The 27,940-nt window shown below is 41.2% G+C and overlaps 1 protein-coding gene across 1 annotated transcript; it reads left to right on the top strand.

The window, feature by feature from the left end:
* The first annotated feature begins 1,186 nt into the window (after positions 1-1,186).
* Positions 1,187-25,297, top strand: LOC146636154 (GTPase IMAP family member 9-like). Its single transcript, XM_085350283.1, has 4 exons — positions 1,187-1,193; positions 2,283-2,348; positions 9,552-10,480; positions 25,259-25,297. The coding sequence occupies exons 1-4, from the start codon at positions 1,187-1,189 to the stop codon at positions 25,295-25,297; spliced, it is 1,041 nt and encodes a 346-aa protein (XP_085206409.1).
* Positions 25,298-27,940: the final 2,643 nt, after the last annotated feature.

Genomic DNA, 27,940 nt, shown 5'->3' with positions numbered 1-27,940 from the left:
CATTTTATTTCCTCCTGAAGGGGAAACCCAAGCAATCCCCACCCTCTACAGATACATATTTAAACAGCAAGATAATGTAAGCGAAAGTCACATGCCACAAGACACACTGTGATTGTCAAGCTCTGATCTTCATTTATTCACTTCAAACAACACATTTGGTAAGTTATTTTAACCCCAAACCTTTTCAGACATCACAGCATTCTGAAAATGAATATTTTAGCTAAAGTATACTTTAAAAATAGAAAAAACAAACAAACAGAATGTGTTACAATTAATTAAATTTTTGAAAGTTATTTTATCTGCAAAGTTATTTTATATTAAAGTTATTTTGTTAAAAAAAAAAAAAACAACCACTTCCAGCTGCATTTTATTTCCTCCTGAAGGGGAAACCAGGGCAATCCCCATCTTCCACAGACAGATATTGAAACAGCAAGAGAAAGTAAGCGAAAGTTACAAACAACAAGACACACTGTGATTGTCACGCTCTGCTCTGCATTCATTCATTTCAAACAACACGTCTGGTATGTTATTTTAACCTAAACCTTTGCAGACATCACAACATTCTGAAAACAAATAGTTTAGATCAGCGGTCTCCAACCCCCGGGCCTCGGACCGGTACCGGTCCGTGAGTCGTTTGGTACCGGGCCGCGAGAGTTGAGGCTCAGGTGTGAAATGTATAGTTTTCAGGGTTTTTATCGGTTTTCAGCTTTATTTTGATATCATTTTTATCGTTAACTCGGTTTTCCTGGGTCTTTTCACGTGTGTTATATAATAAATAAATAAAAATAAATAAATAAAAATAAATAATAAATCTTCTTTTTTTCGGTACCGGTACTAGTTTTATTTTGTTGTATTTATCCGCGACACCTTAAAGGCCGGTCCGTGAAAATAATGTCGGGCATAAACCGGTCCGTGGCGCAAAAAAGGTTGGAGACCACTGGTTTAGATAGACTATGCTTTAAAAAAAAAAAAAACTTGAATGTGTTGCAATTTATTTTTTTAAGTTTTTTTATAAAAATGCAAAGCAATTTTGTTACTAAAAATACACACTCAGCTGCATTCTATTTCCTCCTGAAGGGGAAACCAGCAATCCGCCCTCTATATACACATATTGTGACAAATGTGACTAAGCTGAAGTCACGAGATACACCGTGATTGTAACGCTTTGCTCTTCACTTCAAACACCATGTCTGGTAAGTACTTTTAACATTAACACTTTGTGGGCATCACAACATCTGCATTTTGAAAACTAATATTTTAGATAAAGTATGCTTTCAAAATACACTTGGATGATGCTTTAAGCCTACTGTGTGTAAGTCGGTAATGGCAAATGTGAAACCTTACACCAAGCCAAGCATGCAGCCTTGTTGGAGAAAATTCAATTGCTTGTGGTATTTGTGAGGCAAGAGTCATTGGGATAATTTATTAACTGGATTACACTACATAAGTTATTTGACTAATATGTGGCCTCTACAGAATAAAAAATGCCAATGACAAATTTAACATTTACATTTCAATGTTAAATCAAATTTAACAAAACACTGTTTTGACCTCAGAGTGTTTGATCATGCTTTGTTCAGCAAACACCCCAAGAAACATAAAGACAGACTTTGACTTTATTGGTTAGTATGTGGATGAGCTCTATGGCTGAATAGAAACCAGCTGGTCTTGAAGCCTTTTTCTTGGTATTTGTATATTAATTAGATGTTGCTATTTGTGTCTTTTAGAACCGATGAATCCAGGTGGTGTCTCTATGCATGTATGGATCAACTTAACAGGCCCTGCCGTTGAGCCTTTGAAAGAAGCATTCTTTGGGCCAAATATTACAGTTTTGCAGGAAAACATGAAAAAAAAGACAGGAGCAAAAGCTGAGACAACAGAAGCAGAAGACAAAACACAGAAAGAGGTTGGAAGAATCAAACCTGAGAAAGGTATTCTAAATAAATAAACAAATACAGCATTTTGGTGACAGTGTATTAATTTGTCTATTGTCCAGTGTATTAAAAAAACATTGCCTATTTCCTTTTGGTGTAGTAAATGGTAAATGGTAAATGGACTAGTTCTTATATAGCGCTTTTCCACTCTTCTGAGCACTCAAAGCGCTTTACACAACTTGTGCATTCACCCATTCACACCCATTCGCACAAGCACAATTTAGCTTGTGCTTGTGCTTTAGTAAAGCAATTTAGCTGAACTGAAATTAGTAGTCTTTTTTGTGTGGCAATATAAAAAAACAGCCCTAACCAAATACGCTAATCTATTTGTTATTCTTCCTTATTTAGCTCTTCTGGAGTCACCAAAAATGATCTGCATGGCAGGAGCAGCTGGAGGTCAAAAGTACATCAGAGGTAACAGCATACTGACATGTTGACATGAGTTGACATGAGTTTTAGTCAGTAGGATTTTCAGATGACAGGAATCTCTATCCTGATAAAATAAATTGTTGTTCTAAGCCTACTATTAAAAAAAGAAACTGACACTGTCAAATCTAGTAAGTTACTTGAAAAAAGGTAAACTTGATCCAAATGGAAAGTAAATAGAAACAAATGCTTTTAATTTACTTGATTTTGTTGTATACAATGGTCCCTCACAATTGGAATGTGGCAAACTTGCAATATAACAGTAATACAACAGCACCAAAAATATACAGCTGGGTCTCCAATACAAAAACACAATCAGCTGTGTCTTAGAGGCAAATCAAAACTGACTAAACACATAAGTTGCTGGACCAAAATGTTTTTTTGGCTGAATGAGTTCAGTGTCTCAGAGTCCAGTGAAGTCACTATGTCACTGCTGAGACACGACTGAAGATGAATATAGATTTATCCAGTGAGTGCAGACATAAGGTAATGGCTTAAGCGGAAGTTACCTTAGCACACTGATGCAGTCCAAGTAGGTGTGCCTTTGTTCTGTACTCCACCCACTAAAGAGAAACGCCTTAGTTACCAAACTGTGCCTGAAGTTAGTGTTAAGGCACTACTGTATTTATACCTCACTGCAGCAGATTGAGGAAGTTCAGTTCAGTTTTATTTATATAGCACCATGTCACAACAACAGTCACCTCAAGATGCTTTGGTAAGCCATCTGCCACAACCAGTTGGTCGGAGTTAATATTATGTGATTAAATGGAGAGTGGTGTATAAACACATAGTCGTTTTAAACTATGAATGGTCTATCACAAACAGCGTGAAACTAGATAGCTAGAGAAAACTAAAATGAACAACAAGGGTGTAACATCAAGCACCTAGGCATGCAGACTGTGTTTACAAACATTTGTGAAAGAATGGGTCACTCTCAGGACCTCAGTGAATTCCAGTGTGGAACCGTGACAGGATCATGAAATTTCCTCACTACTAAGCAGCCAGTCAGCCAAAAACTGGTAGGCCACTTAAAATCACAGAGTGGGGTCGGATGCTGATTCACATAGTGTGCAGAGGTCACCAATTTTCTGCAGAGTCAATCGCTACAGGCCTCCAAACTTCATGTGGCCTTCAGATTAGCTTAAAAGTAGCACGTAAAGAGGTTCATTGAATGGGTTTCCCTGGCCAAGCAGCTACATTTAAACCTTAGATCACAAACCGTAATGCAAAGCATCAGATTCATGGGTGCACATTTTGGACAATTTAATGCTACTGACTTTGGTTGATAGCAAACAAATACAATTTGAAAATATTTTGGTTAACATTATTTACACATTTGTATTCTGTCACGGACAGCTATGGCAGACCGTGGCATTACATATATATACACATATACACACATATATGTATATATATATATACACATATATGTATATATATATATATACACATATATGTATATATATATATATATATATATATATATATATATAAAAACTAAACACCCAGCACGCCCCTGCGGGCGGTTTATCCTTCAAGCTCGGATCCTCTACCAGAGGCCTGGGAGCTTGAGGGTCCTGCGCAGTATCTTAGCTGTTCCCAGGACTGCGCTCTTCTGGACAGAGATCTCCGATGTTGTTCCCGGGATCTGCTGGAGCCACTCGCCTATCTTGGGAGTCACCGCACCTAGTGCTCCGATTACCACGGGGACCACCGTTACCTTCACCCTCCACATCCTCTCGAGCTCTTCTCTGAGCCCTTGGTATTTCTCCAGCTTCTCGTGTTCCTTCTTCCTGATATTGCTGTCATTCGGAACCGCTACATCGATCACTACGGCCGTCTTCTTCTGTTTGTCTACCACCACTATGTCCGGTTGGTTAGCCACCACCATTTTGTCCGTCTGTATCTGGAAGTCCCACAGGATCTTAGCTCGGTCATTCTCCACCACCCTTGGGGGCATCTCCCATTTTGACCTCGGGACTTCCAGGTTATACTCGGCACAGATGTTCCTGTACACTATGCCGGCCACTTGGTTATGGCGTTCCATGTATGCCTTGCCTGCTAGCATCTTGCACCCTGCTGTTATGTGCTGGATTGTCTCTGGGGCATCTTTACACAGCCTGCACCTGGGGTCTTGCCTGGTGTGATAGACCCCAGCCTCTATGGATCTTGTGCTCAGAGCTTGTTCTTGTGCTGCCATGATTAGTGCCTCTGTGCTGTCTTTCAGTCCAGCTTTGTCCAGCCACTGGTAGGATTTCTGGATATCAGCCACCTCCTCTATCTGCCGGTGGTACATACCGTGCAGGGGCCTGTCCTTCCATGATGGTTCCTCGTCTCCCTCCTCTTTCTTGGGTTTCTGCTGCCTGAGGTATTCACTGAGCACTCGGTCAGTTGGGGCCATCTTCCCAATGTATTCTTGGATGTTCGTTGTCTCATCCTGGACTGTGGTGCTGACACTCACCAGTCCCCGGCCCCCTTCCTTCCGCTTAGCGTACAGCCTCAGGGTGCTGGACTTGGGGTGAAACCCTCCATGCATGGTAAGGAGCTTTCTTGTCTTTATGTCAGTGGCTTCTATCTCCTCCTTTGGCCAGCCTATTACCCCAGCAGGGTACCTGATCACGGGCAGGGCGTACGTGTTGATGGCCCGGATCTTGTTCTTACCATTCAGCTGACTCCTCAGGACTTGCCTGACCCTCTGCAGGTACTTGGTGGTTGCAGCTTTTCTAGCGGCCTCTTCATGGTTCCCATTCGCCTGCGGGATCCCCAAGTACGTGTAACTGTCCTCTATGTCTGCAATGTTGCCTTCTGGTAGTTCAATCCCCTCAGTTCTGACTACCTTCCCTCTCTTTGTTACCATCCGACTACACTTCTCCAGTCCGAACGACATTCCAATGTCATTGCTGTATAGCCTGGTAGTGTGGATCAGTGAATCGATGTCTCGTTCACTCTTGGCATACAGCTTGATGTCATCCATGTACAGGAGGTGGCTGACAACTGCTCCGTTCCGTAGTCGGTATCCGTAGCCAGTCTTGTTAATGATCTCACTGAGGGGGTTCAGGCCTATGCAGAACAGCAGTGGGGACAGAGCATCTCCTTGGTAGATCCCGCACTTGATGGTGACTTGTGCTATGGGCTTGGAGTTGGCCTCTAGTGTTGTACGCCACATCCCCATTGAGTTCCTGATGAAGGCTCTTAGGGTCCCATTGATCTTGTACAATTCTAGGCATTCCAGTATCCAGCTGTGGGGCATTGAGTCATAGGCCTTCTTGTAATCAATCCAGGCAGTGCACAGGTTGGTCAGTCTGGTCTTGCAGTCTCGGCTGATTGTTCTGTCTACCAGTAGCTGGTGTTTTGCGCCTCTGGTATTCTTGCCAATTCCTTTCTGTGTCCCGCTCATGTATTGACCCATGTGCCTGTTCATCTTAGCCGATATGATGCCTGACAGGAGCTTCCATGTAGTACTGAGGCAGGTTATTGGTCGGTAGTTGGAGGGGACCGGTCCCTTCTTGGGGATCAGGACCGTCCGGCCTTCAGTTAGCCATTCCGGGTGTCTCTCGTTAACTAGCAGCTGGTTCATTTGTGCTGCCAGACGCTCGTGGAGTGCAGTTAGCTTCTTCAGCCAGTAGGCGTGAACCATGTCGGGCCCTGGTGCTGTCCAGCTCTTCATACTGGAGACCCTTTCTTGGATATCTGCCACTGTGATGGTTACTGGACCCTGTTCAGGGAGGTCGCTGTGGTCTGCCCTCAGATCCTCTAGCCACTGAGCATTGCCGTTATGGGTTGCATCCTTCTCCCATATGCTCTTCCAGTATTGCTCCGTCTCCAGCCTTGGTGGTGCTGTTCTCTTATTGTTCCCTTGCCACTGAGAGTACACCTTTGCTGGTTCTGTGGAGAACAGCTGGTTTATTCTCCTGCCTTCTATCTCTCTGGTGTACCTCCTCAAGCGGCTGGCCAAGGCTGTGAGTCTTTGCTTGGCAGTTTCCAAGGCCTCAGGTATGGACAGCTTGCTGTATTTCTTAGGCACCTTATTCGTCGCATATATATATATATATATATATATATATATATACACACACACACATATAAGTATATATATACATATGTATATATACATATATACATACATACATATATATACATACATACATACATACATATATATACATACATATATATACATACATACATACATACATATATATATATATATATATATATATATATATATATATAAAAAACACCCAGCACGCCCCTGCGGGCGGTTTATCCTTCAAGCTCGGGTCCTCTACCAGAGGCCTGGGAGCTTGAGGGTCCTGCGCAGTATCTTAGCTGTTCCCAGGACTGCGCTCTTCTGGACAGAGATCTCCGATGTTGTTCCCGGGATCTGCTGGAGCCACTCGCCTATCTTGGGAGTCACCGCACCTAGTGCTCCGATTACCACGGGGACCACCGTTACCTTCACCCTCCACATCCTCTCGAGCTCTTCTCTGAGCCCTTGGTATTTCTCCAGCTTCTCGTGTTCCTTCTTCCTGATATTGCTGTCATTGGGAACCGCTACATCGATCACTACGGCCGTCTTCTTCTGTTTGTCTACCACCACTATGTCCGGTTGGTTAGCCACCACCATTTTGTCCGTCTGTATCTGGAAGTCCCACAGGATCTTAGCTCGGTCATTCTCCACCACCCTTGGGGGCATCTCCCATTTTGACCTCGGGACTTCTAGGTTATACTCGGCACAGATGTTCCTGTACACTATGCCGGCCACTTGGTTATGGCGTTCCATGTATGCCTTGCCTGCTAGCATCTTGCACCCTGCTGTTATGTGCTGGATAGTCTCTGGGGCATCTTTACACAGCCTGCACCTGGGGTCTTGCCTGGTGTGATAGACCCCAGCCTCTATGGATCTTGTACTCAGAGCTTGTTCTTGTGCTGCCATGATTAGTGCCTCTGTGCTGTCTTTCAGTCCAGCTTTGTCCAGCCACTGGTAGGATTTCTGGATATCAGCCACCTCCTCTATCTGCCGGTGGTACATACCGTGCAGGGGCCTGTCCTTCCATGATGGTTCCTCGTCTCCCTCCTCTTTCTTGGGTTTCTGCTGCCTGAGGTATTCACTGAGCACTCGGTCAGTTGGGGCCATCTTCCCAATGTATTCTTGGATGTTCCTTGTCTCATCCTGGACTGTGGTGCTGACACTCACCAGTCCCCGGCCCCCTTCCTTCCGCTTAGCGTACAGCCTCAGGGTGCTGGACTTGGGGTGAAACCCTCCATGCATGGTCAGGAGCTTTCTTGTCTTTATGTCAGTGGCTTCTATCTCCTCCTTTGGCCAGCTTATTACCCCAGCAGGGTACCTGATCACGGGCAGGGCGTATGTGTTGATGGCCCGGATCTTGTTCTTACCATTCAGCTGACTCCTCAGGACTTGCCTGACCCTCTGCAGGTACTTGGTGGTTGCAGCCTTTCTAGCGGCCTCTTCATGGTTCCCATTTGCCTGCGGGATCCCCAGGTACTTGTAACTGTCCTCTATGTCTGCAATGTTGCCTTCTGGTAGTTCAATCCCCTCAGTATATATATATATATATATATATATATATATATATATATATATATATATATATATATTAGGGGTGCAACGATACACAAAATTCACGGTTCGGTTCGGTTCGATACTTTGGTGTCACGGTTCGATATTTTTTCGATACAAAATAAAATGTTCATGCCTTTTTAATTTGTCATTTATTAAAATTAGAAATATATATTTTAACTCAAAAGTACAGTTTTTAAATTTAACCCTAACCCTTGTGCGTGTTTTTTATTTTGACAGCGAATGCGCACCTGCGGACCACTTATGTGCAGCCCTGGTTATTTAGCTCGTCATATTGCAGCCACAGAAATTCTTTTGTCCATGAAACCATGAAGCTGCACTTTCTTTTTGCCTTATAGTCTGATTTGTCATAACTTCTCCGTTTTGTGGTAAGCTTTTCTTTGGCTGTCACTTCTTCACCCTGACCTGTCTTATTTGGCTCAGCAGAACTAAAATATATATATCCTGCTGCTTTTACACACGCACTCACATAAGCTCAGCGATTCTCTGTGCGATCAACCTCTCACATGTTTAAGCTTGCTGCGGGAGATTTCACTTGTCATGTTTGCGTAGTAAGCTAACGATTAATAAGACGATGTCAGAGGAATTGGTGCACAAATTATCATCACTCACAGATCAGTGCTGTCGCTCTCTATACACAGTTCGCATGATTGCAAAGTGAAAGCAAAAAACAAGCGCAAATTCAAACGCGATTTCAATATGTCACATATTGACAGTGGCTCATCGATGCCAATGACATAATTACCCAGCTACATTTCCGAAAGAATGCAAAAGCATTGACATATATTTTTCCTTCCTACGATAGCCGGACGGGCAGGGCAGAGATAGATTTTGGTAGCCCGATGGGAAAAATCGCTAGCCCCGGGACGTCGGGCTACACAGCGTCTCCCACTGTCGCCCTTCTCACTGTTGGAACTGGGTCGCTGTGTCACGCTGGCCGGGGTCCCTTTTTTTTCACCTGGCCGTCTAGCATTCCTCTTCCAGTCTGGGGCCTCTCTCCTCCAGTGCTCAGCTAGCCTGCTTTTAAAAGGTCTTTACACCGCTGATAGACCACCTCTGGACACACCCATGCCTCAGCAGGTGATCCCTATCAGCTAATTTGTCCCATGTGCAGCCAGTCCACAATGGATTAAAACCATGCCAAATAAAACACTAAAAACCATGCAATAAAAACAGAATAAAACCATGCAATAAAAACAGAATAAAACCATGCAAATAAAACTACCCTCATAAATAAACACTAAAAATCAGAATAAAACTAATACACAAGATAAATACAAATTTCCACTGTGACATTAACAAAGTATTTAAAAGCAAATTTATATATTTAATGATCAAGATTGTAGCTATCTTTACAACGAAAAATGATACAGAAAAAGCACAGGGACATACAGAACATATAAATATATTTTTTATTATGCAAACATAATAATATAAGAATAAACGTTTATATTGGTATATATAAGTTACATACTACCCTTCAGTTATCCTTCAATACTACCTTACTAATGCTTAATACATTCGTCAGACTCAGTACCAGAACAGCATTAAACAAACATTATTCATTTTCTGTCTTTATTTCCTTACAGTGCAAAAATTGTACAGGATTGTCCTGCTGGGAGCCACTAAAGCTGGGAAAAACAGTCTAGCAAACACCATATTTGGAGAAGAACTGTTCAAGGTTGACAATACGGAATGTCAAACTGAGTCCAAATCTCTCCATGGAAGACGGATAACCTTGGTCAACACTCCTGATTTCTATGCCCCATGTGGTTCAGAGGAGAAGCGTAAGCTTGAAATATTGAAGTCTGTCAGTGAATGCATTCCAGGGCCTCATGCTTTTCTCATTGTGCTCAAAGTGGAGAAATCCACAGAGCAGCAGCAGGCTGTCATTGAGAAAATAAGCCAATATTTCTCAGAGGAAGTTTTTAAATATGCTACAGTTGTCTTTACTCAGGAAGACACTCTCCCAGAAGGAATGAAGACTCAGAAGTTGATGGCTCAGAATAAATGTTTGAGTGATTTGGTCATGAAAATCAAGGGTCGATACTATTTCATTGATAACAAGTATAGCAAATTGGGAAAATCTTTTAGAGACCAGTCCCAGGTGGAGGCACTCCTAAACACAGTGGATCAGATAGTTAAAGAAAATAAAGGAAAGTGTTACACCAGTAAGATGTTACCACAAGAAAATTCCTGCAAAAAGTCTAGCCACAGTGTCTATAATAATGGATTGATCAAATTTAAAGGTCATGCCGCAGAATCAGTGGCAAATGCCTTCTTTGGGCCAGTTGTTGTGGTTTTAACCCCAGGAACAACAAATGAAGCGAAAGAAGGAAGCACTGCAAAAGATAAAGACGAAGGAGAAAATGAAGAAAAAGAAAGAAAAACGGAAGAAATTACAAAAGAGCTAGATGAACACAAACCATCAATGGAAAAGGAAAGGATGAAAGAAGTTGCAAGAAAAGGAGAAGGACAAATAGAAATTACAGAGACAAAAACAAAAACTAAACCAGGGGTAAGCGGTGGATTAGGGAGCATGATGTGTGCTCTATTTGCAATCTTTTTTTGGCTAACAAGAACAGGATTTATGAGTGTAGTGGCATTCAAAATAAGATTAATAACAGCCTTTAAAGCAGCATTAGCCATAGAAGCAATAGGGGCAGGGACATTGATAATGAAAGAAATAAACAAGTGGGTAATGCAAATAATAAGCAAGGTAGTACAACAGGTTTTGCAAAAGTTAAGCAAAGGGGGAGAAAGTGCTGGTGGTGGACTAGTCAAGATGGTGAATGCAAATTTTGGCTTCCTTATAGGAACATTATTAGGTGGTGGAGCAATACTCACAGTAGGACTGAAAAGAGCAATGAAAACAGCATTACATGTTGGAAGAGAAGGGCCAGGAGCGTGGGTAATTCAAAAGTTAAAAGACTTACTGGAATGGGTGACTGAAAAAGCAAGCAAAGGAGCACAATTGTTAAGAGCTGGATTTGGAAGCATGAGTGGTTTGTTTGGCTCCATTTTGCAGTTACAAGGAAGGATATTAGGGCTTGGAGCAAGACTCAAAGATGGACTGATAAGAGCAGCGAAGACAGCATACGGCATTGGAGTAAGAGGGGCAGCAGCATGGGCAATCCAAAAGGCAAGCAACATAAAACATTTGGTTGCTGCTGGATTAGGGAGTATGGTGGCTAATCCATTTGGCTTCTTTTTGCAGTTAGGAATGACCATTTTACAGGGTGGTGCAACTCTCACAGCTGAACTGATGTTAACACTTCAAAGAAAATTAGAGATTGGAGCCACTCAGGCAGGGCCATGGGTAAAGCAAAAAGCAATAACAGTAGGAGAGTGTGTGTCGCAAAGAGCATGCATTGTAATTCAACACACAGTAACATTGATAACACAACTGAAAGTAATGTTAGACATTGGAGCAGCACTGGCAAGAGCATTTGTCATCCAAAAAGTACACAACCTGATGCAATGGGCAGGAGCTAGATTGGTGAGCATGGCGGGTGCTCTATTTGGCTCAGTTTCAGGGTTAACTGGCGCAACATTTAGATGTGTAGTAGCATTCACATTTAGACTGATATCAGCAGTTAAAGCGTCATTAAACTTTGGAGCAACAGGGCCAGGAGCACGGGTAATCCAAAGAGTAAGCCAAGTCGCAGAATGGGTACGTAATGGTGTAGAGAGCATGAGGGGTGGTCCATTTGGCTTGTTCCTCGGGTTAATTGGACAAGTATTTGGGATTGGAGCAGCACTTGCAGTAGCCTTAATGACAGAATTTAAAACGACATTATTTACTGATGCCACTGGGGCAGGAGCAGGGGTAATTCAAAAGTTAAAAGACTTACTGGAATGGGTCACTGAAAAAGCAAGCAAAGGAGCACAATTGTTAAGAGCTGGATTTGGAAGCATGAGTGGTTTGTTTGGCTCCATTTTGCAGTTAAAAGGAAGGATATTAGGGCTTGGAGCAAGACTCAAAGATGGACTGATAAGAGCAGCGAAGACAGCATACGGCATTGGAATAAGAGGGGCAGCAGCATGGGCAATCCAAAAGGCAAGCAACATAAAACATTTGGTTGCTGCTGGATTAGGGAGTATGGTGGCTAATCCATTTGGCTTCTTTTTGCAGTTAGGAATGACCATTTTACAGGGTGGTGCAACTCTCACAGCTGAACTGATGTTAACACTTCAAAGAAAATTAGAGATTGGAGCCACTCAGGCAGGGCCATGGGTAAAGCAAAAAGCAATAACAGTAGGAGAGTGTGTGTCGCAAAGAGCATGCATTGTAATTCAACACACAGTAGCATTGATAACACAACTGAAAGTAATGTTAGACATTGGAGCAGCACTGGCAAGAGCATTTGTGATCCAAAAAGTACACAACCTGAAACAATGGGCAGGAGCTAGATTGGTGAGCATGGCGGGTGGCCTATTGGGCTCAGTTTCAGGGTTAACCGGCGCAACATTTAGACGTGTAGTAGCATTCACATTTAGACTGATATCAGCAGTTAAAGTGTCATTAAACTTTGGAGCAACAGGGCCAGGAGCACGGGTAATCCAAAGAGTAAGCCAAGTCACAGAATGGGTACGTAATGGTGTAGAGAGCATGAGGGGTGGTCCATTTGGCTTGTTCCTCGGGTTAATTGGACAAGTATTTGGGATTGGAGCAGCACTTGCAGTAGCCTTAATGACAGCATTTAAAACGACATTATTTACTGATGCCACTGGGGCAGGAGCAGGGGTAATTCAAAAGTTAAAAGACTTACTGGAATGGGTGACTGAAAAAGCAAGCAAAGGAGCACAATTGTTAAGAGCTGGATTTGGAAGCATGGTGAGTGGTTTGTTTGGCTCCATTTTGCAGTTACAAGGAAGGATATTAGGGCTTGGAGCAAGACTCAAAGATGGACTGATAAGAGCAGCGAAGACAGCATACGGCATTGGAATAAGAGGGGCAGCAGCATGGGCAATCCAAAAGGCAAGCAACATAAAACATTTGGTTGCTGCTGGATTAGGGAGTATGGTGGCTAATCCATTTGGCTTCTTTTTGCAGTTAGGAATGACCATTTTACAGGGTGGTGCAACTCTCACAGCTGAACTGATGTTAACACTTCAAAGAAAATTAGAGATTGGAGCCACTCAGGCAGGGCCATGGGTAAAGCAAAAAGCAATAACAGTAGGAGAGTGTGTGTCGCAAAGAGCATGCATTGTAATTCAACACACAGTAGCATTGATAACACAACTGAAAGTAATGTTAGACATTGGAGCAGCACTGGCAAGAGCATTTGTCATCCAAAAAGTACACAACCTGATGCAATGGGCAGGAGCTAGATTGGAGAGCATGGCGGGTGCTCTATTTGGCTCAGTTTCAGGGTTAACTGGCGCAACATTTAGATGTGTAGTAGCATTCACATTTAGACTGATATCAGCAGTTAAAGCGTCATTAAACTTTGGAGCAACAGGGCCAGGAGCACGGGTAATCCAAAGAGTAAGCCAAGTCGCAGAATGGGTACGTAATGGTGTAGAGAGCATGAGGGGTGGTCCATTTGGCTTGTTCCTCGGGTTAATTGGACAAGTATTTGGGATTGGAGCAGCACTTGCAGTAGCCTTAATGACAGAATTTAAAACGACATTATTTACTGATGCCACTGGGGCAGGAGCAGGGGTAATTCAAAAGTTAAAAGACTTACTGGAATGGGTCACTGAAAAAGCAAGCAAAGGAGCACAATTGTTAAGAGCTGGATTTGGAAGCATGAGTGGTTTGTTTGGCTCCATTTTGCAGTTAAAAGGAAGGATATTAGGGCTTGGAGCAAGACTCAAAGATGGACTGATAAGAGCAGCGAAGACAGCATACTGCATTGGAGTAAGAGGGGCAGCAGCATGGGCAATCCAAAAGGCAAGCAACATAAAACATTTGGTTGCTGCTGGATTAGGGAGTATGGTGGCTAATCCATTTGGCTTCTTTTTGCAGTTAGGAATGACCATTTTACAGGGTGGTGCAACTCTCACAGCTGAACTGATGTTAACACTTCAAAGAAAATTAGAGATTGGAGCCACTCAGGCAGGGCCATGGGTAAAGCAAAAAGCAATAACAGTAGGAGAGTGTGTGTCGCAAAGAGCATGCATTGTAATTCAACACACAGTAGCATTGATAACACAACTGAAAGTAATGTTAGACATTGGAGCAGCACTGGCAAGAGCATTTGTGATCCAAAAAGTACACAACCTGACACAATGGGCAGGAGCTAGATTGGTGAGCATGGCGGGTGGCCTATTGGGCTCAGTTTCAGGGTTAACCGGCGCAACATTTAGACGTGTAGTAGCATTCACATTTAGACTGATATCAGCAGTTAAAGTGTCATTAAACTTTGGAGCAACAGGGCCAGGAGCACGGGTAATCCAAAGAGTAAGCCAAGTCACAGAATGGGTACGTAATGGTGTAGAGAGCATGAGGGGTGGTCCATTTGGCTTGTTCCTCGGGTTAATTGGACAAGTATTTGGGATTGGAGCAGCACTTGCAGTAGCCTTAATGACAGCATTTAAAACGACATTATTTACTGATGCCACTGGGGCAGGAGCAGGGGTAATTCAAAAGTTAAAAGACTTACTGGAATGGGTCACTGAAAAAGCAAGCAAAGGAGCACAATTGTTAAGAGCTGGATTTGGAAGCATGAGTGGTTTGTTTGGCTCCATTTTGCAGTTACAAGGAAGGATATTAGGGCTTGGAGCAAGACTCAAAGATGGACTGATAAGAGCAGCGAAGACAGCATACTGCATTGGAGTTAGAGGGGCAGCAGCATGGGCAATCCAAAAGGCAAGCAACATAAAACATTTGGTTGCTGCTGGATTAGGGAGTATGGTGGCTAATCCATTTGGCTTCTTTTTGCAGTTAGGAATGACCATTTTACAGGGTGGTGCAACTCTCACAGCTGAACTGATGTTAACACTTCAAAGAAAATTAGAGATTGGAGCCACTCAGGCAGGGCCATGGGTAAAGCAAAAAGCAATAACAGTAGGAGAGTGTGTGTCGCAAAGAGCATGCATTGTAATTCAACACACAGTAGCATTGATAACACAACTGAACGTAAGGTTAGACATTGAAGCAGCACTGGCAAGAGAATTTGTGATCCAAAAAGTACACAACCTGAAACAATGGGCAGGAGCTAGATTGGTGAGCATGGCGGGTGCTCTATTGGGCTCAGTTTCAGGGTTAACCGGCGCAACATTTAGACGTGTAGTAGCATTCACATTTAGACTGATATCAGCAGTTAAAGCGTCATTAAACTTTGGAGCAACAGGGCCAGGAGCACGGGTAATCCAAAGAGTAAGCCAAGTCGCAGAATGGGTACGTAATGGTGTAGAGAGCATGAGGGGTGGTCCATTTGGCTTGTTCCTCGGGTTAATTGGACAAGTATTTGGGATTGGAGCAGCACTTGCAGTAGCCTTAATAACAGCATTTAAAACGACATTATTTACTGATGCCACTGGGGCAGGAGCAGGGGTAATTCAAAAGTTAAAAGACTTACTGGAATGGGTCACTGAAAAAGCAAGCAAAGGAGCACAATTGTTAAGAGCTGGATTTGGAAGCATGGTGAGTGGTTTGTTTGGCTCCATTTTGCAGTTACAAGGAAGAATATTAGGGCTTGGAGCAAGACTCAAAGATGGACTGATAAGAGCAGCGAAGACAGCATACGGCATTGGAATAAGAGGGGCAGCAGCATGGGCATTCCAAAAGGCAAGCAACATAAAACATTTGGTTGCTGCTGGATTAGGGAGTATGGTGGCTAATCCATTTGGCTTCTTTTTGCAGTTAGGAATGACCATTTTACAGGGTGGTGCAACTCTCACAGCTGAACTGATGTTAACACTTCAAAGAAAATTAGAGATTGGAGCCACTCAGGCAGGGCCATGGGTAAAGCAAAAAGCAATAACAGTAGGAGAGTGTGTGTCGCAAAGAGCATGCATTGTAATTCAACACACAGTAGCATTGATAACACAACTGAACGTAAGGTTAGACATTGAAGCAGCACTGGCAAGAGAATTTGTGATCCAAAAAGTACACAACCTGAAACAATGGGCAGGAGCTAGATTGGTGAGCATGGCGGGTGCTCTATTGGGCTCAGTTTCAGGGTTAACCGGCGCAACATTTAGACGTGTAGTAGCATTCACATTTAGACTGATATCAGCAGTTAAAGCGTCATTAAACTTTGGAGCAACAGGGCCAGGAGCACGGGTAATCCAAAGAGTAAGCCAAGTCACAGAATGGGTACGTAATGGTGTAGAGAGCATGAGGGGTGGTCCATTTGGCTTGTTCCTCGGGTTAATTGGACAAGTATTTGGGATTGGAGCAGCACTTGCAGTAGCCTTAATAACAGCATTTAAAACGACATTATTTACTGATGCCACTGGGGCAGGAGCAGGGGTAATTCAAAAGTTAAAAGACTTACTGGAATGGGTCACTGAAAAAGCAAGCAAAGGAGCACAATTGTTAAGAGCTGGATTTGGAAGCATGGTGAGTGGTTTGTTTGGCTCCATTTTGCAGTTACAAGGAAGAATATTAGGGCTTGGAGCAAGACTCAAAGATGGACTGATAAGAGCAGCGAAGACAGCATACGGCATTGGAATAAGAGGGGCAGCAGCATGGGCATTCCAAAAGGCAAGCAACATAAAACATTTGGTTGCTGCTGGATTAGGGAGTATGGTGGCTAATCCATTTGGCTTCTTTTTGCAGTTAGGAATGACCATTTTACAGGGTGGTGCAACTCTCACAGCTGAACTGATGTTAACACTTCAAAGAAAATTAGAGATTGGAGCCACTCAGGCAGGGCCATGGGTAAAGCAAAAAGCAATAACAGTAGGAGAGTGTGTGTCGCAAAGAGCATGCATTGTAATTCAACACACAGTAGCATTGATAACACAACTGAAAGTAAGGTTAGACATTGGAGCAGCACTGGCAAGAGAATTTGTGATCCAAAAAGTACACAACCTGAAACAATGGGCAGGAGCTAGATTGGTGAGCATGGCGGGTGCTCTATTGGGCTCAGTTTCAGGGTTAACCGGCGCAACATTTAGACGTGTAGTAGCATTCACATTTAGACTGATATCAGCAGTTAAAGCGTCATTAAACTTTGGAGCAACAGGGCCAGGAGCACGGGTAATCCAAAGAGTAAGCCAAGTCGCAGAATGGGTACGTAATGGTGTAGAGAGCATGAGGGGTGGTCCATTTGGCTTGTTCCTCGGGTTAATTGGACAAGTATTTGGGATTGGAGCAGCACTTGCAGTAGCCTTAATGACAGAATTTAAAACGACATTATTTACTGATGCCACTGGGGCAGGAGCAGGGGTAATTCAAAAGTTAAAAGACTTACTGGAATGGGTCACTGAAAAAGCAAGCAAAGGAGCACAATTGTTAAGAGCTGGATTTGGAAGCATGGTGAGTGGTTTGTTTGGCTCCATTTTGCAGTTACAAGGAAGAATATTAGGGCTTGGAGCAAGACTCAAAGATGGACTGATAAGAGCAGCGAAGACAGCATACGGCATTGGAATAAGAGGGGCAGCAGCATGGGCATTCCAAAAGGCAAGCAACATAAAACATTTGGTTGCTGCTGGATTAGGGAGTATGGTGGCTAATCCATTTGGCTTCTTTTTGCAGTTAGGAATGACCATTTTACAGGGTGGTGCAACTCTCACAGCTGAACTGATGTTAACACTTCAAAGAAAATTAGAGATTGGAGCCACTCAGGCAGGGCCATGGGTAAAGCAAAAAGCAATAACAGTAGGAGAGTGTGTGTCGCAAAGAGCATGCATTGTAATTCAACACACAGTAGCATTGATAACACAACTGAACGTAAGGTTAGACATTGAAGCAGCACTGGCAAGAGAATTTGTGATCCAAAAAGTACACAACCTGAAACAATGGGCAGGAGCTAGATTGGTGAGCATGGCGGGTGCTCTATTGGGCTCAGTTTCAGGGTTAACCGGCGCAACATTTAGACGTGTAGTAGCATTCACATTTAGACTGATATCAGCAGTTAAAGCGTCATTAAACTTTGGAGCAACAGGGCCAGGAGCACGGGTAATCCAAAGAGTAAGCCAAGTCACAGAATGGGTACGTAATGGTGTAGAGAGCATGAGGGGTGGTCCATTTGGCTTGTTCCTCGGGTTAATTGGACAAGTATTTGGGATTGGAGCAGCACTTGCAGTAGCCTTAATAACAGCATTTAAAACGACATTATTTACTGATGCCACTGGGGCAGGAGCAGGGGTAATTCAAAAGTTAAAAGACTTACTGGAATAGGTCACTGAAAAAGCAAGCAAAGGAGCACAATTGTTAAGAGCTGGATTTGGAAGCATGGTGAGTGGTTTGTTTGGCTCCATTTTGCAGTTACAAGGAAGAATATTAGGGCTTGGAGCAAGACTCAAAGATGGACTGATAAGAGCAGCGAAGACAGCATACGGCATTGGAATAAGAGGGGCAGCAGCATGGGCATTCCAAAAGGCAAGCAACATAAAACATTTGGTTGCTGCTGGATTAGGGAGTATGGTGGCTAATCCATTTGGCTTCTTTTTGCAGTTAGGAATGACCATTTTACAGGGTGGTGCAACTCTCACAGCTGAACTGATGTTAACACTTCAAAGAAAATTAGAGATTGGAGCCACTCAGGCAGGGCCATGGGTAAAGCAAAAAGCAATAACAGTAGGAAAGTGTGTGTCGCAAAGAGCATGCATTGTAATTCAACACACAGTAGCATTGATAACACAACTGAAAGTAAGGTTAGACATTGGAGCAGCACTGGCAAGAGAATTTGTGATCCAAAAAGTACACAACCTGAAACAATGGGCAGGAGCTAGATTGGTGAGCATGGCGGGTGCTCTATTGGGCTCAGTTTCAGGGTTAACCGGCGCAACATTTAGACGTGTAGTAGCATTCATATTTAGACTGATATCAGCAGTTAAAGCGTCATTAAACTTTGGAGCAACAGGGCCAGGAGCACGGGTAATCCAAAGAGTAAGCCAAGTCACAGAATGGGTACGTAATGGTGTAGAGAGCATGAGGGGTGGTCCATTTGGCTTGTTCCTCGGGTTAATTGGACAAGTATTTGGGATTGGAGCAGCACTTGCAGTAGCCTTAATAACAGCATTTAAAACGACATTATTTACTGATGCCACTGGGGCAGGAGCAGGGGTAATTCAAAAGTTAAAAGACTTACTGGAATGGGTCACTGAAAAAGCAAGCAAAGGAGCACAATTGTTAAGAGCTGGATTTGGAAGCATGGTGAGTGGTTTGTTTGGCTCCATTTTGCAGTTACAAGGAAGAATATTAGGGCTTGGAGCAAGACTCAAAGATGGACTGATAAGAGCAGCGAAGACAGCATACGGCATTGGAATAAGAGGGGCAGCAGCATGGGCATTCCAAAAGGCAAGCAACATAAAACATTTGGTTGCTGCTGGATTAGGGAGTATGGTGGCTAATCCATTTGGCTTCTTTTTGCAGTTAGGAATGACCATTTTACAGGGTGGTGCAACTCTCACAGCTGAACTGATGTTAACACTTCAAAGAAAATTAGAGATTGGAGCCACTCAGGCAGGGCCATGGGTAAAGCAAAAAGCAATAACAGTAGGAGAGTGTGTGTCGCAAAGAGCATGCATTGTAATTCAACACACAGTAGCATTGATAACACAACTGAAAGTAAGGTTAGACATTGGAGCAGCACTGGCAAGAGAATTTGTGATCCAAAAAGTACATAACCTGACACAATGGGCAGGAGCTAGATTGGTGAGCATGGCGGGTGCTCTATTGGGCTCAGTTTCAGGGTTAACCGGCGCAACATTTAGACGTGTAGTAGCATTCATATTTAGACTGATAAGAAGATTTCACAGTCCCTTAATTTTTGGAGCAACAGGGCCAGGAGCACGGGTAATAAAGAAGTCAAGGAAAGTAAGAGAATTGTTGCTGAATGTTTTAAAGAGTATCATGAGTGCCCTTTTAGGCTTGGTTTCCACCTCTATAGTAACTATGTTATGGGATCGACTAGCATTAACAATAAAACAGATAAGAACACTTAAAAACATTTTAGGTAGTACTCATATGCGTAATTCAGCAAATAAGCCAATTTGTAGAATGCGTAGTCATAGAAAGCGTGGACGGCACTCTCTTTGGCTTGTTGTAAGAGTTCGTGGGAACAACATCAAAGTGTGGAGTAATAGTAGCAGTAGAACTGATAGTATCACTAATAACAGTCGTAGTCATTGGAGTATAACAAAAAAGAATCTTGATATTCCAAAAAGTAAGATAAGTACCACACTAGGTCCATGGCGAACTACGCAGAAAGGTGGGGTCTCCACTTGTGTTTCTTTCAGGGTCAGAAGGAGGCTTAGGGGTTTGAGCAGCATTTATTGCAGGAACGCTAACACTGATCAATTGCCTTATTCATCATAGTAGCAGTGGCTGAGCATTTTTAAAGCACATAACAACCACATTACAATAGATAAGGCAACAACAAAAAAAAACAAATAAGCAGAATGGGCAGCTTCAGGTTCGGAGGTTGCATAGCAGCATGGGCATTTAAAAAAATTATCAATAATATTTAACTGGGTAATTACAGTTGAACCAAAGTATCATAATGTTTATCCAGAAATAAGCAACGTAATAGAAAGAATAGGTGGTGGATTATGCAGCATGGTGGGTGCTTTTCTGTGATTCCTTTTAGGGTTCAGAGGAACAATATTATCAGGTAGGGCAGCATTTCAGTTAGTTCTTAAAAAAACATTAGGCAGGAACATGGTTAATTCAAACAGTGAGCAAAGTCTGCAAACTGGTAACACAAAATATATGCAAAGTAATTTAGTGGGGACCGAAAGTATGTCAACTTTTGCAAGACCTGTGTCACAGTCATCAAATAATACTTTTGACTTACTGACTTTACGCATTGCTTCTATCAAGGCTTTTGCTCAAAGTGCCAATTACAGTGACTCTTTTCTTATTACAGTTAGGGATTTGTGTTATTATTATTTTTATTATAAATTTTTTTATTATTATTATCTTGTAATGAAATTCTGACACTAGTTAGTGTGTGTGTGTGTGTGAGTGTATGCGTGTGTGTGGAGGGGGGGGGGGGGGGGGGGGGGGGGGGGGGGTCCTGTTCCCAGTTTACCAGTGGTATTATAAATGATTTAATAATACAGAACATGCAATATAGCAATGATAGATCTTAAAGGTTTTTATGATTTGAATGCTTCTCTTCTTACTTTCTCTCCTCCTTGTCTTGAAAAACTAACATTTTTGACTCATAAAAAGATTCTTGTAGGATTGTTTGCATTTTAATTGTTTTAACGCAGTTAAGTGCAGTTCACTGTATATGTGTCCTATGTTCCCTTAACATTCACAAATGTAATAGTGCATTCAATTTGGGATCTTCATCCGTTTTGTACTTACATTACTATTCTTTTATTTATTTTCTACTTTATGTATTTACATTTTTCAATATAATGAAGTAATTTGGAATTTGTGGACACCTTATAATGTAAGCTATTTTGCAATATAATGTTTGATTTTTTACTTAAGCTGAAACATTCTATGATGCATTACTCAACAATAAAAGAATGAAACATATTTCTCTTTTCAAATTGTTTTTCTTTCTTTTAGTAACACCTTAGCCTTATATTCACTTACTTGTCATATATGGGTAAATAGAGCAAATACATCTTTTAAACATTGGTATTGGATACTGCAAATGCAGTTTCGGAAACAAGGGTGCAGTAATAGTGGTAAATTATTTTTAGAGCCCCAACAGGTACAATTATATTAACAAATATTAAAAAGTATATATTTACATTTGTTAGACTGTTAGATTTTAAACTGAACTCTAAAATGCAATGTCTAACTTAAAGCAACTGTTGTTGTGATTTGGTACTATAGAAATAAACTTGAATTGAATTGGGGGGAAAAAAGCATCACAGGACAGTCTGAGTTTGGGCAAATAGAAAAAGAAATTTGCCAAAATGTTTATTTCAGATTTGAAAGCTTTATTGTATTTGCACAAAGCCCTGTCTGGAATCCCTTTGATTTTGTGGGGTGACCTGAAGACTAAGGTTTATCCCAAAAGAACATCAAATGTGGAGGAGTTTGATTCATCATAGAAGAATCGGCTGGGTTTATTCAGGAGACGTGTTTGAGAGTTGTTGAATAAAAAGGATACCTGATTGTGTCACGATCTGAGAGGCAGATCGTCAGGAGATGTAGGATGTGGATCCAAACGGAAACGCTGATGACAGCTCTGACGAAAGTTTATTAATAAAGGAAAACAAAATACAAACCAAAGCAGAGCATGGCAGTGAATTACACTAACAAAACCTAAACTGGGAACAGCTACAAAATAATAATATAAGGTACAAAAATCCTGTGACTAGAAACCTGAAAACCTGAGAAGTTGAAGCTGAAAACATGGAGAGACACACGGCAGAAATACAGGGGATGACATGCAGATGAACCAGCAAATAACAGAGGCAAACGCAAGGCTTAAATACACAGAGGGAGAGCACAGCTAGGAGTAACTGGGCATGACAAGACAAGGACGTAAAACAGAATACACTAACATGAGACAAGACCATTCAAAGTAAAACAGGAAACATACATTGACAGAACTCAGACCGGATACTGACACATAACTGTGGGAACATAGAACCAAAACCTAAGAACTAACAAAGACATTAAGAAAGTTTATTTTTTACCTCTTGGTAAAAAATAAACTTTATAGGCTCAAATCATTCTGGCCTACACCATATTTGGAAATCAGTCAGAGACCCATGTTTTCAATTATAAAACAACAGAATGTCAAATATCAAGCCGTTCTTTTCTCATTGTTCTTAAATAAGTCATTCCACTGCTTACTTATGTTGAAAAGAGAATAAATGCAGGACCAACTAGCAGGTGTTGGAGCTACTGAAGACATGGAAGGGATATGTGAGACACAGTTAAGTCTATAATATATTGGCCAAAGACACATTTTTTGCCCTTTAACCTCTATATATCACACAGTTGATTCCAAATCAAATAAGAAAAATGCGAGTTTTAATTTAAGGGTTTTAAAATAAACCCTTTCTGCACTCACCGTTGTAACTGAAAGATATGCTCTCTTCTGAAGCATACTGGAGCAGCCAGTTCCATGCGGAGGAAGTACTCAAAACAAGAAAGAAGGAACACTTAAAAAAACCCAAGCAAACAAACAACACAGAGAAGAATTACACAGGAACAGGTCATCAGGAAATTAGTTACAGACATAAGTCAGTTATCAGATTATAGAGTTTGAGATACTTGCAGCTGAAAGTCTGCACTTCAATAGGTTATTGATCGACTTGATTGACTGGCCATATCTCCATCAACTACAACTTTTGCCTCCTGTATTCAAACACAGCTCTAAATACATACAAATAAACCAAGTCTAAACAGTAAATAGTTTTAATAACACTTACAAATTGTAAATCACTCAAAAAAGTAAAGGAAAAACACGAGCTAGCACACGGAAATAATACATTCTAAACAATTTAAAGTATTGATATCCACAATTTTTTAATGCGGCCTCCAATTATATGTTGGTTTTCAATCACTGAAAATGAAACGCCTAAAATTTAAAAGTTTAAATAATTACAACCTTGGAAGTGGAAGATTACCAGCAATGTTCCAGTAACTAGAAAGGAAAAAAGTAAAGCTTCAATCTGAACAAAAAAACAGACTGGGTTATAATTATTTAATTTAATTTAATGTATTCTGTGTAAAAGACGAAACAAAATGCATGGAACAATTTGTTTCCAAATAATGGGAAACCCCCAGCTATCCCCACCTCCAATATGAACATATTTCCAATAGCAAGTGAAAGTAACCTGGGAATGTCTACTGGGTTTAAATGCAACAAGACACACAATGTTTGTCAAGCTCCGCTTCTTGCTCATTCACTGCAAAAATGCTCGGTAAGTTAACCCTAGAACCCAACAGAAATATTTACACCTGCATTTTGAAAATGTATATTTTAAATAACTGAAAAAGACAATTGGATGAAGTTTTAAGATTATTATCTATAAATCTGTAAGTTGCAGCAACCCAAGCTGGATGCTTGTCTTGAGAAAGGACAAATTATTATTTTATTAATTATCCTGTACCATGCTATCATATATTTTACCAAGCAATTCTTCTCACACAGTCAGGGATATGTTTCTCTCAGTGCAAGCTTCACTCATACATTCAAACAGGAACTCGGTTTTTTTTGTTTGTTTGTTTGTTTTGTTTTGTCTCCACTCATTCAACTAATTTGCATATTAAGTCATATCTCAACAACAACAGAAATGCATATTCAAAACATTACCAAAAAAATAATAATTATTATTTTTCTTCTTACAGTAATAACTTCTTTTGCTCAATCAGCACACGACCACTTCCAATTTACAACTTTGAATTAAATTTATTATCTGATCATCGTTTGGTAACACCCCTATATTTTCCTTTTCACAAAAGCCCCCAGTTGTCGTGCAGATTCTCGAGTTATTCCTCAGCAATGGATAACCTCAGCATCTGATAGCAAATGTCTATTAAAACTACACCATTTAGCATTTATGTAATATATTAACATTCATGAGTGTAAGCTGGTCTTCATTGCATGTATGGGTTTGTATTCAGATTAATTTATGCATATTTGTGCTGAGCTGTGGATTCAAACTGTCTCGCTCCTCATTCTCTCCAAAAATAATTTCACGTATTTCTACTTGTGTATGTATATTTTCTATTCATTTATGTAATTTAGTCTATTTATTTCTTAATTTCTTTATTTATTTTATTTACCTTTCTATTGCGATGCTCTGGACATTTCTAAACCTCCACAAGTTCAGCCTCAATTTTAAACCCAATTTTCATATGCTCTCACCTTAACACGTCCAGCCTTCACCTCTCCCCTGTCCTCATCTACTCTTCTCACAGTTGCCTGTGTGTGCTCCCGAATCTCCTGCAAGCACAGGCCCAAATCAGCTGTTTCTTCTTCTCTGTTCATTCTCTTCTTATTTTCAGTCTCTTATTTTGCTGTTTGACTTTGCATGGCAAATCTGAAACTCAGACAGTCCCATCAAGTCCATCCACACAATGATGTCACTGGTACACTTCCCAGCTGGTGATCAGAGCGCATGTTTCCCACCATGGTATTTATACATGCTCCTGGAACCTTCAGAGTTTTAGGTCAGTCCTGCTGTCTTTTGCCTGCTGTTAATTCTTGAAGTCCACAGTGTTGCTCTGCCTGTCTTCTGTCTTCAGGAAGAGATTGACCGTCCTCACAGCTTCTTCTCAGGATAAAGACAGGATGAAAGGTGAAGCTGTGAAATTTTCAGCCAAAACATGGCCTGTTTGTCGTCCCAATTAAGTTAATCTAACATTTTGCCACTGTACTCATCCAGGAGGTTGAGCCAAGTCCATGGGCACCTGTATTAATGCACTAAGACATTTATTTAATCTCATTTCCTTTCATTTCTCTAATTCTTATACCTAGATTTTAAGGCGTCTTTCTCAATCTCACGTTGCACACACACCAGGCAATTTCCATCAAACTGCCTGCAAACATTTCACTTCCTGTCACAGACACACACACTCACCGAGTGCTTCTTACACACACACACACGCACACACACACACACACACACGCACACACACACACACACACACACACACACACACACACACACACTATATATATATACTGTACCCTCTGTAATTTTACTTACTTTTAACATAAAAACATGCACCCTCGGACACGCACACAAACTGAACAGGTTCGCACAGGTAGATACTAAGGTTTTTAAACTTGCAAGCATTACCAAAAAAGAAATCCTTCACATCGAAGTCCTCAGCATGATTAGCAGAATTCCTTTGGCACACATCCTCAGCACAATTAACAGTTTTTCAACACACGTCACAATTCTCTTAGCTCAGCTCTGCAGCACAATTCACACAATACTTTGAGCACCAATTTAGCACAATTCACTCAGGTGTTTAGTAGCTCTTCTCACACACATCACACCATTCTCTGTCACACTTTCAAAACAATATCTACTTCTGACTGTACACCCCAAAGAGAATTTTACACTTCACTATATATTCGCACATTTATACATATAACAAAAGACACCAAATGTGAAGACATACTTTTACACAAACATCTGCTGGTACCAGACTTTTCGACTTTTCCTACACAATTTTGACAACTTTAAAAGCGTCCAATGCCAAGGTCTAACCTTTTTCTGACCAATTAACCCGTATCAGTTCCAAACTGTGACTGGCCCGATTTCTACACAACCTATTTTATTGTTAGAAGCGTCCAACGCCCAAGCCTAGCTTTGCTGGCCAAAAAAGTGCATATACCGTCCTAGACGGCAAAGTGATTCTTCGATCACTGGTTATTAAGAAGGGTCCCAAGTCCTTCCAGTCACCACCTGGGATAAATCTTCTCATATGTCCGTGAGAAGGAGGAAGTTCCCACCTGTGAACTTGTGCACTTCTTAGAAGTCTAACTTCTGTTCTAAAGTAATTTAAATTCATTTAAAAAACAATCAAAACTCTGACAGAAGGTTTTAATCGATGTAGGTCCAACCTTATAACCAATAGGGACTTAAATCCCTCAAAGAAATAACCAATTACCTATTCTACGGTCTTTTCTTAACACACACATTAACTTCTTTTTTCTCTTTCACCATTAAATACCATATTACCTTTAACTCACTACTGTCATTCTCAAAGTTTCATTATTGTTACCCCAAAGCTTTACTTTTATTCTCAGAAATTAACCAAAATCAACACAAACATTCACCAGTAATCTACTGAACAGACTTTAGTTTTACCACTACTGAGCCAATTTAATAGTGAAGATCATTAACTCGGCGAACAGATAATTTAGAATTCATCCAATTTGCACACTTTGCTTTAACAGGCTGTGTATTGTATTTGTATTTGTATTGTCGAGCCAGCTCTCCATTCGCTTCATTTTACGATTTCACCTTAAGCCGAATTTGTCCTCTCAGCCGTAAAAGAATCCTGGGTTTTCGGCACTAAATAATAAATCTGGTTCTTGTCATTCTTTTACTGAATAAAGAGAACACGACTCAGTTATTTAAAATATTTATAATTATTTATTCAATCATCTTCCGGAAGATAGAGACATGCACAGCCCAAAGCCAGTTGCAAATCTCTAGCATTAGAAGCCAAAAATGTGTATCATATAGGTGTTATTTTGGTCCTTTACACGTCACACATAGTTTCGATCAAAACAACTTTTTCTGGGCTGACCTGATGTGTGTGTGTGTGTGTTACATAGTTCTGCTTTTTCTCCCTGTACTGGTTTCCTGTATTTTATTAACATGCCTGTGTAGCTCTGCACTAAACTTCCTGTTCTTCAGTCTGACTGAGCACTTGGTTTATGAGTCAAAGCTGGCCTTGCTTTACACTTTACACTTATTTATAATCCAAACCACTGGGTTTTTTATATATTTGTACTGTTTTACAGAAACAAACAAGTAGCACCCGGTGATTCAGAACCCACTAAAACTATGACGTTTTTATTACAACATGCTGATGTCTGACCTTTGAACTATTACCTTAAAGCATGAAATCTTTGGCCTCTATGAGCTGTAAAAGCTTCAGATTTTAAGATATATTCATGCAGTGTGAGATTTTGCGAAGAGTTATGGTGTCATTGTGATGTCACAGGGTGTTGTTTTGAAACAAAGTATGTTGCACAGCTCTCTCTCTATGTCCTTTCATATGCGTAATTATTTATTTAATAAAAACTAAGTGAAAATGCAGAAAACTATATCCTTACTGCTTCCATATGAATTACAGTTAGGATTTTTTTTCTTTTCTTAATGTTGCTTTGTATTCCCACTATAGTACATTTTAAATGATGTGAAATTGAAGTGCGTAGTTCCAACTTTAATTCAAGGACTTTTG

This window comes from Diplotaxodon limnothrissa, linkage group LG3 (assembly GCF_057381915.1).
Source record: "Diplotaxodon limnothrissa isolate DT_005_m linkage group LG3, D_limnothrissa_male_GT1.1, whole genome shotgun sequence".
Taxonomy (NCBI): Eukaryota; Metazoa; Chordata; class Actinopteri; order Cichliformes; family Cichlidae; genus Diplotaxodon; species Diplotaxodon limnothrissa.
The sequence above is the reverse complement of the archived record's forward strand: the minus strand, read 5'-3'. Positions and strand labels throughout refer to the sequence as shown.

Bases quoted from the DNA above. Each gene is read 5' to 3' on its own strand.
- LOC146636154 (XM_085350283.1), top strand. The intron at 2,349-9,551 runs GTAACAGCATAC...ATTTCCTTACAG, and splicing joins AGGTCAAAAGTACATCAGAG to TGCAAAAATTGTACAGGATT. The intron at 10,481-25,258 runs GTAAGCGGTGGA...TTCTGTCTTCAG, and splicing joins AAACAAAAACTAAACCAGGG to GAAGAGATTGACCGTCCTCA.